Raw genomic sequence first — 18355 nt, 5'->3', positions numbered from 1 at the left:
CAAAACAAGTACTTCCCCATTCGCTAATAACACAATCAAAAAGTTTACAACCCAGTTGTATGTTATGCCACACTCCCAACAGATATGTAGCCTTGAAGATTAAGTCCCTTACTCATGCCAGCTTTTCACCAGGCTCCCTTCTCCCTGCCACATGTGTCTTCCAAGGTCCCTTTCAAAGTCACTGCACGCAGTCTTCTGAGTATCTCCGAACTGACTTCCAGCAGCAAGGCCCACTCCAGTGACTCCTTAGTCCTTAGATCTCCACCAGTCTCATCTCTTAGACCAGAAAATTAGTCCTCCTTGGCATCCTGCTTGGTGACTATCACAAAACAGTCTTCTCCTCTGCTTCTCACACCAGCACTATTTATGTCTCCCTCTCCAGGTCTCTGAGTCTGAGTGTTTCTGTCCAGAAAGCCAGCAAGGCCACAGATTTGCATCTTCGTAGAGACCGATAACTTTCATAAAGAGATATGAATTTCCCACCTCTTTTGTGTCAAAGTGTGAAACCTGTCACTTGATTTGCAATAAGTTTTGACCTGGGCCTCTTTCCCCATGACAACTGGATCACATGGGCCTGTCTCCCAGCAGATTTTAGTATAATCACACTATCTTCCTATACAGGATATTCTATTGCATTCTATTTCTATTGAGTTAAACATTTTAAAATATTACCACTTTATAAAATCACGCATTCATAACAATGAACACAGTTGGACAGAATTGAGCAGTGACCCCTCCCCATGCTCACACAACCCAAATCCACTCTAGAAATACCAGAAAACCCAGTGTAACTAAAATTGTATTTAAATTAATCAGTCAGTGAAAAGGAGCGAACCTGCAAAAATAAATGAAGGCATAATAAAAACAGAACATGCTGGAAATACTCAGCAGATCAGGCAGCATCTGTGGAGGGAAAAAACAGGAGTTGTGACCTGTCATCAGGAAGGCAGATTGTTCCCACCTTAGACCAGAGAAGACGAAGGAGAGATTTAATAGAGGTGTTCAAAACATTTCAAAGATTTTGATTGAAAAGAGAAAATATTTCCTCTAGCAGGAGGTTCGGTAATCAGAGGACACTGATAATTGGCAAAATAACCTGAAGGGAGATTAGAAGAAATTTCCTTTAGATTGTGATCTGGATGCACTGCCTGAAAGACGGGTGGAAGCAGATTCAACAGTGACTTTCAACAGGAAACAGATAATTCCGGTTAAGGGTAAAGTTTGCACGGCTATTGGGAAAGAGCAGGGTCTGTGGGAGCGGACGGTCTTTTCCAGTCCGCTCTCTTCCCAGTCAACTTGACATTAATAATAGCACAAAGCTCTGGATAACTGTTATTCATGCTTTTCGTCCGCCTCGCTGCAAGTGAGCCTAGTGCCAGCTTTTACATAACCTCTTTACCATTTTGCCTGGATCAGTAATTGATAGGACTTTGCAGGCAAGGCAGCTGGCCAAGCTGCGATTGAGTAAAGGCTCGTGTTCTGACTTCTAGCCTATTGGTGCGCACACTTCCTCATTCCCGCCCCCCACCCCCCCAACCATTTTCCCTGTGCAGCCTCTGGTCTGTCGTGTTCAAAAAAAAAATCCAAATTAACAGCAATGGGAATCAATCTCGGCGACACCTTCCCAAATTTTGAAGCTGACACAACTGTGGGAAGGATAAAATTCCACGATTGGCTGGGAGACTCGTAAGTTTTATGAAATTAAACCCTTCAAACAGCTTGTAAGTTTCAGGCGTGTGGAACGTGACGACTTGCGGCGCCTGCGCAGAACTCGCCACTGTTGTAATGTATCAAAACTGATACATGTTCATGTTTTATTTTCACGTTTTAAACTGCGGGGTTTTTTTTTTTGGGTGCAAGAGCGGCTGGCTAATCTCCTTTCAAGAAGCTTAGAAATTTTGTTTAGGATCTTATAAGCAAACACAAAAAGACATTATGGACGATCATGCCAGTCTATGTGGGGTTTTTTTTTGTGACATTGTTTCATGGCACAGCTGAATAAACATGTAACGTCAAAAATGCACTGTCATGCTATTGGAACGGAAGCTGTGCTGCTGTGCGGGGACGGCGGACCAGAAAAATTGGCGAGGCATACATACTCCGGGCAGTGCGCAGTTGCAGTGAACTTTAACGTGAAATGCATGTGTGATTATGGAGAAATGTGGGTTGAAAAAAATAAACGGCGGGATTCAAGCTGTCCATCTGTTCCTGGAGACATAGAAATAACCCAGTACTCCCCCAGTGTTGCCCGTGGATCCCTTGCTGTCGAGATTCGGTGTGCAACCTAGTCCCAGAGATCTTTAAGCACCGTGTCAAAGTTTGATGGTACTCCGGGCAATCACACCACTCCACAAGAGAGCAAAGATCAAGGTGTTGGGAATCAATCTCGGCTACATCTTCCCAAATTTTGAAGCTGACTGCGGGAAGGATAAAATTCCACGATTGGCTGGGAGACTCGTACGTTTTATGAAATTAAACACTTCAAACAGCTTGTTTCTGATGAAAGGTCATCCACCTGAAATGTTAACTGTGTCTCTCCACAGAAGCTGCCACACCTGTTGACTATTTCAAGAACTTTATGTTTCTGTTTTTATCAGAGCTCCAACATCTGCAGCATTGTGCTTTTGTCCCTTCCTCTGTAAGCGACTGTACCCTGAATGAGTTGGTACATTTTAATAAAAGAAAAACAAGAGCATATGCCAGGTTGGCTGCAATTGCTTAGGTTGTTCATAACTTCAAACAACTTATTGAAGCAAACCAAATTCCCCGCTCCTCCTCTCCCTCAAACCCTCCCGGAAGCATGAATGTTTCATTCTGAAAATGCATGATGGACGTGCTAACTCATGCAATATTCTGCAACCATTAGCCTTATCCTATCTGACATTTCTGGGAGGAACCAGCTCCCAGTGTTCACTGCACCAAACCCAACTCTTGCTTTTATCCTAGGGACAGGGTAGATCCCTAAAAAAAAAAATGGGTCGGCTGCTGTAGATGTTGTATAAATGGGGAGAGTTGGCTCATGGCTGCTAGTCTCCCAAAACCCAAATGTATAACATGAATAAAATATAAAAGCAGCTTAAATAATTAAAATGATGCACCTTGCTCTTCCTTCTATCATCAGAAAGTGGTTTTTCAACATTCATTCTGATCATGGTATTTGGTTTGCAAATATTATATTGGGATACTTGAGATCTTTGCAAGTATTACCACTTTTAGTTTAATCTTTTGAGTTAGATATGCAAATAATGAGAGCTTGAATGAACAGTTGCAAAATGTGTTGCATATTGTACAACTAGATAATGTACACCATGAGAAGCTGTTTCACCTTGTCCAGAACACAGCCTGGGCTTTAACAGGAGGACATTCGAAATGAATCTACAGAAACAATGGGTGGGATCCTCTGGTCTCACCAGCAGCTTTAACCATGCGGGTGGGGTAATTTAATTTAGCACAAAGCCAAAAACCAGCTTCCCTGATGTTGAGATGAACTGTAGGAATTCTGGACTTGGGACTTGGGACTTTTAAAGCTGAGTTCAGCTTCCTGGCGAAGTTCTTTTGCATGCATTAGCACGGCAATAATGCTCAATAAAAGGCTACCACATTGGAATTAAGTTCTCCCGCTGAATTAAGATTCCCGCCAGCGGGAAATTAAAACGTTCACTTTTATGACTGTACATAAGTGGCATGCGCGTGGCGAGCTTGACCTCTTCCATGACTCTGAGGTCAGTAGATGCTGCTTTCACCTTCTTGGGGACTGCTCACAACTTTACTCATATCAGCCACCGCTAACACAAGCTGCTGGAAGGTGATGGCAGTGGTGGGAGGGTGAAGTGGAAGCTGGACCAGGGAGGAAGGCTAAGGAGAGGAGAGCGAGGCTATCCGGGTGTCCTTTAAATATGGCCCGAGCCCATGAGGGCAACTTCCTGCCCGCCCCGCCACGAGATTCGCCGTGCACCTCACGCACGCATGAACTGAACAGCGCAAGATCACGCGTGTTCAGCCTTCCCGCCCCACCCCCAGCAGGAATCACCCGTACTTCCGTGCCCACCACCAAGCTTAGACTTCAGAGCAGAAGATTCTGCCCAATATTCTAGTCATCAATCTATGGAACAGTGCTGATTTATTGAAATATGAATTAGATAGATTTCTTTCAGTTTGAAAAATAGCATTTTGGAATGCAGTGAATGAGTAATTTGAGATATGACATGTGGTAAGTGTATGAGGCTTAGGAGGAACAGATGACTTTGGACTTACAGCTCCCAAAGCTTTTACCTCTGGGGGTTTTCCTCGCCTCAGGCCTTGGCCTGTTGTAGAACAACTGATAGATAATGATTGCTGAGCCCCCCCACCCTCCCAAAGCCAATTTATGCTGGAAGTGGATGTACATGGATGTCAGATGGGACTTTGATGGCCGGTTGAATACCCTCTGAACACTCACTGTCAAATTTTGCCCCTGAATGACCATTTGAGTGAGATGCTAAATGTTGCCTAACACAACTGGGACCATAGCCCAGTAGGGAGTAAATGCCTTCAAAAGGGGGAAAGTAGAGCACAGATGAAGTACGGTGGTAGGAGGCTCATGTGGAATATAAACACCATACAGACCAGTTGAACTAAATGGTTCTGTGTTGTAAATTCTGTGCAAGATCTAAAAGGGAAAGCTGTGTGTTTTCGGACAGGTAACACAGCTCGGAAGTACCATAATTAAATATTCTTCTGCATGAATACTGATCAAAGTAGCTTTTCATCACTTACTTTTAGTTTTGGAAAAGCAACACCCTGACTAATGTTTAACAGTTGGAATGCCTAGGCAGTCACTATTGGTTAATCTTATTGTGGGTTAAATCAAGTTACAAACTAGATACAAGTTTGATCTTTCTTTCCATGGAGCCATTGGACATGAGCTTGTCTCTACACCTATGCTTAGCCTTTTTCTGACGGTTTCATGCTTTGTAAAAATGTGATGGTGTACTGACGGGTTTTGTTTGTTGTACAGATGGGGCCTCCTGTGCTCCCACCCAGCAGACTACACCCCTGTCTGCACCACAGAGCTAGGACGCATGGCAAAGATAGCTCCGGAATTTCAGAAACGCAACGTGAAAATTATAGCTCTCTCAATTGACAGTGTTCAGGATCACCATGGATGGACTAAGGTACAACTTACTGTTTTGAACTTAACAGCTGGGCACTTAATGCATTGAAATGGATACTAATTTCTTGGTAATAAAAACAGAAAATGCTGGAAAAACTCAGCAGGTCTGACAGCATCTGTGGAGAGAGAAACAGAGTTAACGTTTCGAGTCCAATATGACTCTTCTTCGGATCATTGGGATCATTTCATTGGGATCACTTTGACTTTTAAACAACAAAACAAAACAGAGGAGTGTCAGTGAAGTAGAAGATTCTCAATGTCCTTCGCTTAGAAGTACAGAGTTGTGAAATAGATTTATAAGGAAGTCACTTATGAGAGAGAATTTTGAAATGTTAAAGAAATAATTGCAGTGATGTGCATAATCTATTTATAATATGGGGCGTTCTTGAATGCTGTTATTGGCTTCTTACATGGGGCTAGTTATGTAAGCTGTAGATTATTAAAGGGAGGTAAATTTTGCCTCAAGTTTGTGTGTGTGTCCGTGTGTCTGCGCATGTGTCTGTGTGTCTGCGTGCATATGCGTATCTGTGTCTGTGTGTTAGCTTGTTCTTCTGCAACTGCTTAACAGTTGAAGTGCCATTCATAGGATGATTTCCTTCCCGAATGTCTGAAAGGAAATAAACATACTCTTGACAATGCAATTTGTCACAAGTAAGTCCACTGCAATTTATCTAAAAGGGTAAAGTGATGCCAACAAATTCAAGTACCAGTGCAGTGGCACAATCGCTTTTTTGGGAACAAGAGCAAGATGTGTCTTTCTTTTTCGTATTGACTTTTACTGACATCAGTGTTGGCCATAAGGGGCAACAAGGGGCTGGATTTTACAGCACCCATGCGTCCCCCCACAGGGCGTGTTTTCAGCAGTCAGGGGCGGGGGCATGTAAAATATGACGTGTGGCTAGACCACCCTCTTCCTGCTTTGCCCTGAGCTGGTCCCCGTGATACGGTAGGCAGGCTGGGGCTAAAATCGGTAGCTGGCCTGCCATTTAAAAAAAATAATGAATGGGCAATTGAGCCTGTTAACAAGCCGATTTGACCAAATTATATGCTGTCACACCATGGGGAGTCCACTTTTTCATCATCTGAGGTGAAAAAGTGGAAAGGAGGAGTTGTGCATCTTTTGGGGGGGGTGCCCTGTGCACCCCCATCAAGATGGTACCTCCCGCCCTCCCCTGCCCGAGATGCCTGATCATTTCCTGCCCTAAGAGCCCAGGAAAAAACATTAGTCTAGGATCCATTGCTCTTCATCCCGGGCAGCACCCGCTACAGTGTTAATGGGACTGCAAGGTCTGCCAGCCAGTCTGATTAGCCAGCAGCTCTCAAGAGTGGGACTTCCTCCCACTGAGGGGCACAAGTCCCACTCTCTGCTCATTATGGCCTCCGGCAGCGTGTTATTGCTGCCGGGTGACCTTTTCTTAAGTTCAGGGGAGGGTGGGTTCGAGCAGTGCGTACCCACAGGCCAATGTCGAAGAATAAATACAGCAAGTGCAGGTTACTTCAGGAAAGAGTACAATTTATTAAGCCCTGAACCGTACAATGGCCATTGGGAGCAGATCACAACGGATCTGCTTGTCGATACAGTGTTCAACATCAACAAGCAGTATTTATACAGTACAATTACGTGGCTCCAGCATATTCACACAGTGATCCTATTAACTTGAGTGATCTTATTAACTTGCCCTTCTTTATTCTTTTATAATTATATATGTTAGCTAATTGATTTTGCTTACCCATACAGTTTCTTGCTCATCCCTTATCTCTTCTAACAATGTACTATTCATTCCATGAGACAACATCTGTTTGTGTTTCACTGCTTGCTTATCTCCACAATCACCACACCCTCAACTTCTCTCTCCCCCCGTCCCCCCACCTTAGACCAGCTTATATTTCACTTTTCTCCTAACTATACTCAGTTCTGCCGAAGGGTCATGAAGACTCGAAACGTTAACTGATTTCTTCTCCACCGATGCTGCCAGACCTGCTGAGTTTTTCCAGGTAATTCTGTTTTTGTTCTGTTTGTGTTTATTGTGTCATGCATCCTTTTTATCTACCCTTTGCCTAACCTTCGATCTCAGGTCATTTCACGTATCCAGGCTGGTTCTTCTTATTTTTCTGTTCTTGCTTTCCTTTATAATTTAACCCTTTAGGTGATTTTTCTTTCTCACCAACACCCCCACCCAATTCAAATTCAGCCCCAAATCACAAGTGTGGCTTTTGAGCACTGGCAACTGCAGAATTCCTTCATGATGTAGCGCTTGGAATCTACCCACATATGAATGAAGGGATGGGGAAGGGCAGAAGGATTCCACATTGTGGAATCACTTGGAGAATAAAAACGTTGCCAGCAAGCAGCCCTTGTAGCATCGAGCCCTGTAAACTTAGCAACAGAAACAAAAATAGCTGGAAAAACTCAGCAGGTCTGACAGCATCTGTGGAGAGGAACACAGTTAACGTTTCAAGTCCGTATGACTCGTCATCAGAACTCAAACTTAGCATTGTGTTTTCTTTTTCCTCAGTCATTTTTCATTGGTACATGTCTTTGCCCCCCCTCCTTTTTCCATTTACACGCAGCACAGGCTCTCCATAGTGGAAGGAGGTTGTTAAAGAAGCTGCTGACCCTATGTCAGTGTACACAATCCAACGATGAGCTGTATATTTGACTGACGTGCTTGGGAGAAAGATTGTCATTTTAACTTGCCAGCAGCAGACATGTATTTGAAGATGAAAATCAGATAACTTTTAAAGCAACAGCTTGTCAACTTATAAAACTCAAACGACGTGATGTGATAGTGGCTAAGATGGAGTAATGTTTGAACTTTTGTTTCCCATGCCCTAACTCCTGTCAAGTTCCATTCACCCATCATCGCTCTCTGTGCTCGCTGACCTACATTGGCTCCCAGTTTGGCAACACCTGAATTTTAAAATGATCATCCTTGTTTTCAGATCCCTCCAGGGCCTCACCTTTCCCTACCTCTGTAATCTTAGACAATCTTGGACAGCCCGATAACCTTCCAAGAACTCTGCATTCCCCAGTTTTATTTTTTATTCATTCATGGGATGTGGGCTTCGCTGGCTGAGTCAGCATTTGTTCCCCATCCCTAGTTGCCCTTGAGAAGGTGGTGGTGAGCCACCTTCTTGAACTGCTGCAGTCCAAGTGGTGTAGGTACACCCACAGTGCTATTAGGGAGGGAGTTCCAGGGCTTTGACCCAGTGGCAATGAAGGAAGAGCGATATATTTGCAAGTCAGGATGGTGAGTGGCTTGGAGGAGAACTTGCAGGCGGTGATGTTCCCATGCGTCTGTTGTTCTTCCTTCTAGATGGTAGTGGTTGTGGGTTTGGATGGTTCTGTTGAAGGACCCTTGATGAATTCCTGAAGTGCACTTTGTAGATGGTACACACTGCTGCCACTGTGCGTTGGTGGTGGAGGGAGTGAATGTTTGTGGATGTGGAGCCTTGTTGAATTCCTGAAGTGCACTTTGTAGTTGGTACACACTGCTGCCACTGTGCGTTGGTGGTGGAGGGAGTGAATGTTTGTGTATGTGGAGCCAATCAGGTGGGCTGCTTTGTCCTGGACAGTGTCAAGCTTCTTGAATGTTGTTGGAGCTGCACTCATCCAGGCAAGTGGGGAGTATTGCAACACACTCTTGACTTGTGCCTTGTAGATGGTGGACAGGCTTTAGGGAGTCAGGAGGTGAGTTACTTGTGGCATGATTCCTAGCCTCTGACCTGTTCTTGTAGCCACAGTATTGATATGGCTAGTCTAGTTAAGTTTCTGGTCAATGGTAACCCCCAGGACTTTGATAGTGGGGGATTCAATGACAATAATACCATTGAACATCAAGGGGTGATGGTTGGATTCTCTCTTGTTTGAGATGGTCATTGCCTGACACTTTTGTGGCGCGAATGTTACTTGCCACTTGTCAACCCAAGCCTGGACATTGTCCAGGTCTTGCTGCATTTGGACACGGACTGCTTCAACATATAAGGAGTTGTGAATGGTGCTGAACATTGTGCAATCATCAGTGAACATCCCCACTTATGATGATCCACCTTATGATGGAAGGAAGGTCATTGATGAAGCAGCTGAAGATGGTTGGGGTGAGGACACTAACCTGGGGAACTCCTGCAGTGATGTCCTGGAGCTGAGATGATGACCTGTTGTACATTCCTGACTTCCTTTGCTCCATGCATTGGTGGCTGTGCCTTCAAACGCTGAGGCTCTAAACTCTAAAATTTCCTCCATAAACCTCTCTCTGCCTCCTTTAAAACCTGTCTCTTTCACCATGATTTTGCTCACCTGTCCTAATTTCCTAAAGATAATGTTCCTATGAAACACCTTAGAATGTTTTACTACATTAGAGGTGCTGTACAAATCCAAACTGTTGTTGTTGTCCAACTCTCCCAAGATTTGGCTTCAATGGACAGAGTAGAAAAGAGTCCAGAACAATAGAAAGTTATGTTTTAATTAACTTACTGCCTTAAAACATTCGTATACTAACTTTAACTTTGTTCTGTTTTACCATTTGCTGACATTTGGGAAAATATCAATTTAGGGTTTTAACAACAAGGATGTCCAGGAGTTTGTTTTTAAGCATAAAGGACAGTACATCTCCAGCCATCTTGTATCGCAGTTAAATTATGGTTGCTACAGTGCCTGTTGTGTAATTTAACACTGGATTATTGTAGTTCATATACGCACCTTTGAGCTCTACTAGTGTAATCCCTGCCCTTCTATTTCTGGTCTAAAGTTTCCAACATGGATAAAACTTGCTAAAGTAATAAATCAGCAGGAAAATTGTAAATAGTTTTCAACAACCTAGCAACTTAAACCTTCTTATTCTTGTGCTGACATTATAACCAGCTATTATACCCATTAATACTTCATTTACAATGGGGCAGTCTGTAAAGCTGCCAGCACAGTTGATGCTTTTGTTTGCTTCACTATCTTTTTAAAAGAAAAACCTTGCAGCAACATTCCCACACCCTGAACCGAAGAGGATGATCAGTAAGATCCTCCATAAAGCTGCATGCGGTGTAATTGAGCTGATGGGAATTGGCCTCTTTGAGTTTTAAAAACAAAGCAGTTACTGAATGTGTGTCTGTACTCTGCAAAATGCTGGTGTTCAGGCAATTGCAACTGGCCAGGTTCTGCTGAATTTCCGTACATAATGCTGGACTCATAATTTAACAGTTAAGTACCCAGGTACACTTGTCTGGCAGTGGTTTTGTAAAACTCCCAGTACCTTACCTTCCCTTATTGCAACTGTCCACAAAGCAATAATAAATTTATAGAACCCCCGAAAAAGGCACAAAAGGCACCCGGTTCTGCCATTGTTCCTGTGCTGGCACTCCAACTGGAGCTCATCACTTTTCCAGAACTGCTTCATCCATTTCAGGATCACAGGGAGTTGGACCCTATCCCAACAGGCAATGGACGCTAGGCGGGGTACACCCAGATGGGACGCCAGTCCATCCCAAGGCACACAGACACACTGACGCATACACTGGGGGACAATTTACCATAGCTAATCCATCCTGGACAAAGCAGCCCACTTGATTGGCACCACATCCACAAATATTCACTCCCTCAACCACCGACGCACAGTAGCAGCAGTGTGCACCACCTACAAGATGCACTGCAGGAATTCACCAAGGCTCCTTAGGCAGCACCCTCCAAACTCACGACCACTACCACCTAGAAGGACAAGGGCAGCAGATAGATAGGAACACCACCACCTGGAAATTCCCCTCCAAGTCACTCACCATCCTGGCTTTGAAATATATCGCCGTTCCTTCACTGTCGCTGGGTCAAAATCCTGGAACTCCCTCCCTAATAGCACTGTGGGTGTACCGACACCACGTAGACTGCAGCGGTTCAAGAAGACAGCTCACCACCACCTTCTCAAGGGCAATAAATGCTGACCCAGCCAGCAACACCCATCATGTGAATGAATAAAAAAAGGAGATTCCCACCGAACCAGCTCATCTTTGGACAGGGAGAACATGCAAACTCCACACAGACAGACACCCAAGGTCAGGATCGAACCCAGGTCCCTTAAGCTGTGAGGCAGCAGCGCTAACCACTGCACCACTATACTGTCCCAACAGGAGCTATCTAATCTAAACCCATTTCACTACCACCTTGCTGCATTATTTTTCAAGTACTTATCCAATTCATTTTTTAAGTTACGGTGTCTGCTATGATTATCATTTAAAGTAAGACATTGCTATAGCATTAGCGCACAATAGCAAACAGAAGACTTATTCCTCTCCTACTCCTTCCCTGGCCACTAGAATATCTATCGACCAATGATTTACAATTATTGAAGTTTCTATGCAAAGCTAAACCTTTTTTAATAAAACATTTCTTATCAGAATAATACTTGTTTTCTTTCAATGTCACAAATCCCCATATCTCAATCAATAGAATCCCTGTTTTGGATGTTGCTGGATCTTTTCTCTTATTGCAATATCTCGCTCACTCTTTCTCTTTGCCTTACTAATTATCTCTTATTTTAGAACTGGCCATTCAACCCTCCCTAGAAGCCACGGGGTTTAATTTCTGTGGGGATTCCAGTAAGAACAGTGAGATTAATTAGCTGACAAGAGAGCACAAAAGAAATCCTTAAGCCTGTTATCTTAATTTCAGGGACCCATCTGTGGTCCACTATCCTCTTTATGCCAAGAAGGTAATGATGCCTACATTTGACTGGCTGAACTGTCTTCCATCAATAATTTCAGAATATATTAGCGATTGCACTTACAACCTCTTCTCAGCTAGCTGGGCTTTTCCCATTTCTCCTTGCCTCTTCCAATTCCTCCCCACTCCTCCCCAGTGCTCAATGCATCATGCTGAATTATTATATGTAGTGACATGGAGTGGAAAGATTGTGATCCCTCTAACATGAATGAATGTAGGGAACTCGCTAGCTAAATTTCAAGACTGCCTTAGTTAATCGAGAATACCATGATCCAATTGAAAAAAACTAGGTCAGCTGTTCTCACTTAATCTTTGGGTTCCATTGGAATAGAGCAATAGCATTTTGGTTGATTATTCATCCACAGCAGAGAGAGGCTCGATGGGTCAAATGGCCTACTGCTCCTATCTCTTATGGTCTTAGGAGGGGGTAATTTGGTCGATCATGGTTGTGCTGGCTCTTTAGTCCCACACTCCAGCTCTTCACCGCAGCCCTGCACATTCCATGTTTTCCAGTATTTCTCCAATTCCCTTTTGCAAGTTACTGTTGAATCTGCTTCCGCCGCCCGTTCAGGTGGTGCATTTTAGATCATAATGATTTTTGTGAATAAAAACCCTTATTTCCTCAAGTTTTTTTGGGAATTATTAAATCCTCTGCTAACCAACCTCCTGTCAGTGGAAACAGTTTCTCCCGATCTATTCTATCAAAATCCATTTGAATTTTTGAATACCTCCATTAACCTTAACCTCCCTTAACCATCTCTGCTTTATGGAGAACAACTCCTGCTTCTCCAGTTTCTCCAGATAATTGATTTTCCTCATCCTGGGTATCATTCTGGTAAATCTCCTGTGTCCTTCTCTGAAGCCACGACATCCTTCCTAAAGTGTGATGCCCAGAATTAGATACACTACTCTATAAATCAGGGGCTTAGGCCTTAGCTGAAGGTTGAACATAACTTATTTGCTTTGCTACTCTATGTCTCTAATAATAAACCCAAGGATCCTGTATGCTTTATAAACAGCCTTATGAAGTTGGCCTGTTACCTTCAAAGATTTGAATTTGTGGACCCCAGGTTTCTCTGACCCTGCACCCCCTTTAAAATTGTATTGTTTAATTTACATTGCTGCTCCTCATTTTTCCTTCCAAAATGCATCACTTCACACTTGGCACTGTAAAACTTTATATATGCCATTCTCTTCCAGGTTCTAATTTAAGCATTAGGCATACAAGCCAAAGCGTAGAACATTAGTGATGGGAGTCCCCTGAAAACCCAAGGCAAATTGCAAGTCATGCTCTGACATGTCTTGTGTTAAAGAACAAAGCTCAGCATCTGAAGATTGCACCCGGCGACATCGCAATCCTGCCTCTGTTTTCCCATTTGCATTTCACCAGCCTTTTCCATGTATTAATGTTGTTCTAAGGGGATGTGAATTAAAAGTGAACATCTGGCTACTCAAAAGTTCCGGAAAACAACCTTTGCTGCATTACTGCTTCGTGGACCAGAGGTTGCATCAAATAACTAGTTCGGCTTGTTGCGAGAGTAAAACCATTTTTAAACCAAGAGCAGGAAAGATGTATTTTCTTCTGAGGATTGAAGAGTGTCTGTGTAATGACCCGAGGTCTTAAATCCTCGCTGAGATTTCTGTGCATAATCTAGCCTGACACCTCAAGCGCAGTATTGAAGGAGGACTGCACATTTCGAGCTATTCTCTGGATTGAATGTTACAACTGAGGCCTGTGTACCTTAAAGATCCCACAACAGGATTTCAAAAGAAGAGTGGTGAATTTTGCGTGCTAATATTCCTCCCTTTACCAAAAAGCCGCAGGTTAACACTTGCACTTTTTTTTGTAGATGTTTGAGGTGTCCTGCTGGGTGCTGCATATGGCCACATAGGCCTTCGCATTTCATAGTAACGAATGTAAAACACGTTCATTCTCACTAAAGGAAGGCTCTGAGAATGAGATGGATTAAATCACTGGTGAATCTCTTGTTGGGGTAAAAATAAGGCATGTGAGTGATTGTGTAATATGCGGACCTTAGCTGAGTCGGTGCGTTATGTGAGCCAGGAATAGATTGGTCACCCAACTCTCAGTCAATCTGTTGTGTGCAGTCGGTGGAGAAGAAAAGAGTTGACGTTTCGAGTCCAATGACCCTTCAACAGAAGGGTCATTGGACTCGAAACGTCAACTCTTTTCTTCTCCACCGACGCTGCCAGACCTGCTGAGTTTTTCCAGGTAATTCTGTTTTTGTTTTTGTTTTTGGATTTCCAGCATCCGCAGTAGTTTTTTGTTTTTATCTCTGTTGTGTGCAGTGCTAAGCTTGGTGGCAGATTTCCATGGAATTCAAGTAGGATCAGTTATTATGGGAAAGTACCTGTAGATGCACATGCTGACTTCTGTTTGCAACATGCAGGATATCAATGCATATATTGGAGAATCGACTGTTCAAAACCTGCCATTCCCCATCATTGCTGATGAAAAGAGAGAACTGGCCGTGCAACTGGGAATGCTCGATCCTGCAGAAAGGAACAAGGAGGGCCTACCACTGACGGCTCGTGCTGTAAGTTCACCTAGGCAAAGGCTAATGTGATGTTGCTCAACCCATTACTCGAGTGGCAAGCACCCCCTAAGGGCTCCAGTGCTTGCCAGTCAAGTTAGTTGCTTTGTGACCTATTTTTTTTTTGAATTGGCTGATTCCACAGGGGATTCCTGTTATTCTACTCTGGCTCTGGGAGAACAGAATTAAAGCAAACGCGCTCAATGTTTGAACACCCCTTTTTTAACTTGCCTCAGCGAGTTTTTGAGAGCTGTGCCAGGAAGCAAGGAAGGCTGGGAAGTTTGGTGCCTTGTCCTTCACCTTGTGACCTGGAAGAAATTAGGTCCAGGGTTCTGTTAGTGGTGCCTTCAGTGATGGTGTCCATTGTTGTTATATCACAGTGTGGGCTGGTCCTGTTGGTAGCTCATCAAATACTAGAAGTTAGCTCTTCCATCCCATCCATGAAGTTAAATTGTCTACTGCCACCTCTTGCTGTAATAACCATCAAGCTTGAGGGGATAGCTGGTCTCTTGTTAAAGTTACTAAGTCGGGCTCTCCTACAGCTGCTTGCTATATTCCATCTTTCCTTGATGAATCACACATTGCATTAGCTTCTCTCCAGTTGCTCACTACACGTTCATGGATGGATTTTAACTACTGGGGCCAGATCACTGACTAAGCCAAAGTTTGAAAAAAAAACAACTTTTTTTTTCATGGACTGAGCTAACTGCTCGACATCATTCCCCATCTTTTAAATGTGTTCTATCCTTTTTCTTCAGGTGTTTGTTGTTGGCCCTGACAAGACACTGAAGCTGTCCATCCTGTACCCAGCCACCACTGGGAGGAACTTTGATGAAATCCTAAGAGTTGTTGATTCCCTGCAGTTGACAGCTTGCAAGAAGTTGGCCACACCAGTGGACTGGAAGGTGAGGGCCTGCCCAGTGCAGCTATATCCACACACTACTGTAACCCCAGTTACTGGACTTTATGTAGCCAACAACTAGTAAGAGCACCAATTCATAGAGAAGGTGCTTAAGCGACTTGGTCAGGGGGAGGGGAGGGGGGCAGGTGTTTAACCTTTATTGGCAGGCAGAAAAACGGGTGATGGCGAATCAGTAACTTGTTGTATATCTTCCCCGACATTTCCTTTCCATTGATTCCATTGATAAAGAAATGGGAAGAGGTGCGAAAGTGGCTGCCACATCACTATTGCATGTGTTTTTACACCGATGATAAAAGGAGCAATTGGAATTACTTTCTCCCCAAAGTTAAATGGGAAATAACAACACTTGGGCACAAATTCGAAATATTCACTGAAACGGGTGAGACTTGGTCTAATATTAGCAGAGGTTATTGTGATATCTTTTAAACTGCATTGATAGCAAGTTTTACTTTTGTTAAAAAAAACTTCTCTTCTCCACAGGCTGGTGGGGATTGCATGGTCCTTCCCAATATTCCTGAAGAGGAGGCAAAGAAGCTCTTCCCAAAGGGAATTCGCACAGAGAAGCTCCCATCCTCCAGAAATTACCTCCGCTTCACCCCTCAACCCTGAAACATGTCAGCAGACTCTTCACGTCTACACGAGTTGCTACACTACTTCCACTTCACGCCTTTCCTTGATTCAAGGGTTACCAAGCAGGGACAAACAGGGGAACTGCATTCTAAAGCAATTGCCTTTCTTTACAATGAGTTTTCTCAATGTAACCTTTCTATAATAAAATAGTTTAATTTGATGGAATGTGACATTTGTGAAGTGTATTTGCAAATCTACTCTTGTTAGGCAAAGACTGTAGTGAACCTGATTATATATTGTAAACCACCTATAAGGAGGCAGTCTAATCAGGTTTATAATATGTTGAGCAGACCCGAGCGTTTTGACTCTCGACAGCTCACAACAGTCTGTTCACCTGCAGCAGTCTCTACTCACTCCAAAGCATCATTATTGGGAGAGCTTTGAGATATTTTGACAATTGTGATCTGCGTGCTGCTAGTGATCATTAGATACAACTGCACAAATCCCTTCACTAAGATGGCATCCCATGCAATTCCGCTGGAAGTGAGAATTCACATCTCACCCCATTTCCCATCATTAGGAGGCTGAGTTGCACCTAAAAAAAACAGGCCCTACGGAACCCAATTTCTCCCCTGACAGCTTTTATACCAGCTTAGCTGTTTTTTCCAAAAGTACAGGGGCAGTCACTGCCCCCCACCCCACCTCCCACAACAAAGGTCTTCTCCATTGTCCTTAAATGATGGAGATACAGAAAATGGCAGACAATGCAGAGAGCTTTACTAAGTAAAGGCAGCCCATGAAAATATAAACAAAATAGTTGCTCAATCACTGTCAGTGTTCAGTAACAGAAAAGCAAATCGAATGTTAAGGAGTGTATTTGCATTCATAGAATAGTTGTTCCAGCCCAGTGAAGTATTAATGAAATCACATATAGAAAACTGGGGGAAATTTATCTTGAATAGTGTTGTAAAGTGAGTGGTATCACTTCTGCAGCCCATTTTCACTCCGCCCAATTCTCATTTCCACTGATCTCAATCCACCACTTCCCGCAAAATGGCTAGCGTACTTATGACAATCTAAAGAGGCAGTGGAAAGGGTTGAAACTTGGCAACAATTGTCACTTCAAGTTTTGAACTTTGGGGCTTTGAGGAGGGATTAAGGAATTCATTTTCGTTAGGGAGAAAAAAATTTAAGGGGCATGTGACAAAGTTTGAATTATTTGTATCTCTGAATGTTGCGTTCAAATGTTGTTTGTGATCTAAATATTGATTTTAATCAGCAAGGCTTCTTGCAACATTACTAGCTCACAAAGTCAATGACACAGACGATGAACTGTGCACACAAACAGTTTGTCTCCCACAAAACAGGTTTCCATATTTCTGACAAGATGCAGTGAGATGTCCAATCTCTCCAATTGCATTTGTGCATGGAGTATTGTTTGCTTTATGAGGAAGTCCCATATTAAAAGTTATTTAATTTGATCTTGGAAGGGAAACAGTTGGAATTTCCGAAAGGTGTTGATTTTTGCACGTTCAGAGCTGAATGTAGGTCTTGTGGAAAAGTTGAGAAGATATTTCTAAAGCTGTCAATTTGAAGAGACATAATCTACAAGCAAGCAAAAATAAAATACTGTGGATGCTGGAAATCCTAAATCCAAACAGAAAATGCTGGAAAAGCAACTCAGACAGTATCTATGGACCCAGAAAACAGAGCTTTGGGTTAATGGCTTTTCATCAGAATTTATAAGGAACATTCTGCTTTGTTTGGAGTAGAGGCTCAATTTCTCGTAGTGCAACAGGAACTTGGCCCATCATTTGAGCTAAATCAGAAGCTGTGTTCATTTAGCATAATTAATCATCAGTACAAGGACAAATTTTTCTAATTCTCCCTGTGCTAGGGCTAAAGAGAAGCACCACACCAAAACTGCTGTTCCTATCCAGCGCTGGAATTGTTAAGACCTATCCTAAGCAATTTACACAAGTACAAGGCTTCCCTCTGGCAGGGCCTAGCAGCTGCAGGCCCCTCAGCCCCTCAACTGTGAGGTTAACCAGGATAATCAGCTTTCTGGATGGTAGGCAGAGAACCCTGATTGGATGCCAGGCTCAGGTAGAGGGGAGGGGAAGGGATGGGGATGGCTTGTGTAATCCTCCAGTTGGCTAGGATTTGGGGGGCAGCTTTCGTAAGTCTTCGGCACTCAGGCGCCCAACCATTGTGGGAGCTGCAAAATGAGGCATGTAACTGGGAACTTCCCATCCCACCCGATGTGATTAGTTGTTTGGACCTGCTTCCGTTACAGATGAAGGCCAAGCTCCAAATGACAGGAATTCTGGGCCTGTGTCTCTTTATCCAGCCCATTTTGTCTAGGAACTGTGCATTGCTCAGGGGCAAGGACTTAAGTTTTTAAAAATTCATTCATGGGACATGGGTGTTGCCAGCTAGGCCAGCATTTATTCCCC

The 18355-nt window shown here is 43.4% G+C and overlaps 1 protein-coding gene across 1 annotated transcript; it reads left to right on the top strand.

The window, feature by feature from the left end:
* The first annotated feature begins 1525 nt into the window (after positions 1-1525).
* Positions 1526-16119, top strand: prdx6 (peroxiredoxin 6). Its single transcript, XM_078561569.1, has 5 exons — positions 1526-1686; positions 4997-5153; positions 14264-14410; positions 15166-15312; positions 15810-16119. Exons 1-5 carry the CDS (start codon positions 1598-1600, stop codon positions 15936-15938), a joined length of 669 nt encoding a protein of 222 aa, XP_078417695.1. The 5' UTR covers positions 1526-1597; the 3' UTR covers positions 15939-16119.
* The last annotated feature ends 2236 nt before the right edge of the window (positions 16120-18355 follow it).

Source organism: Cetorhinus maximus, chromosome 17, assembly GCF_964194155.1.
Source record: "Cetorhinus maximus chromosome 17, sCetMax3.hap1.1, whole genome shotgun sequence".
In the NCBI taxonomy this organism is placed as follows: Eukaryota; Metazoa; Chordata; class Chondrichthyes; order Lamniformes; family Cetorhinidae; genus Cetorhinus; species Cetorhinus maximus.
The sequence above is the reverse complement of the archived record's forward strand: the minus strand, read 5'-3'. Positions and strand labels throughout refer to the sequence as shown.

Coding starts and splice junctions, on each gene's coding strand:
- prdx6 (XM_078561569.1), top strand. CDS start 1,598: ATGGGAATCAATCTCGGCGACACCTTCCCAAATTTTGAAGCTGACACA. Junction 1,687..4,996: donor CACGATTGGCTGGGAGACTC/GTAAGTTTTATG, acceptor TTTGTTGTACAG/ATGGGGCCTCCTGTGCTCCC. Junction 14,411..15,165: donor TACCACTGACGGCTCGTGCT/GTAAGTTCACCT, acceptor CTTTTTCTTCAG/GTGTTTGTTGTTGGCCCTGA.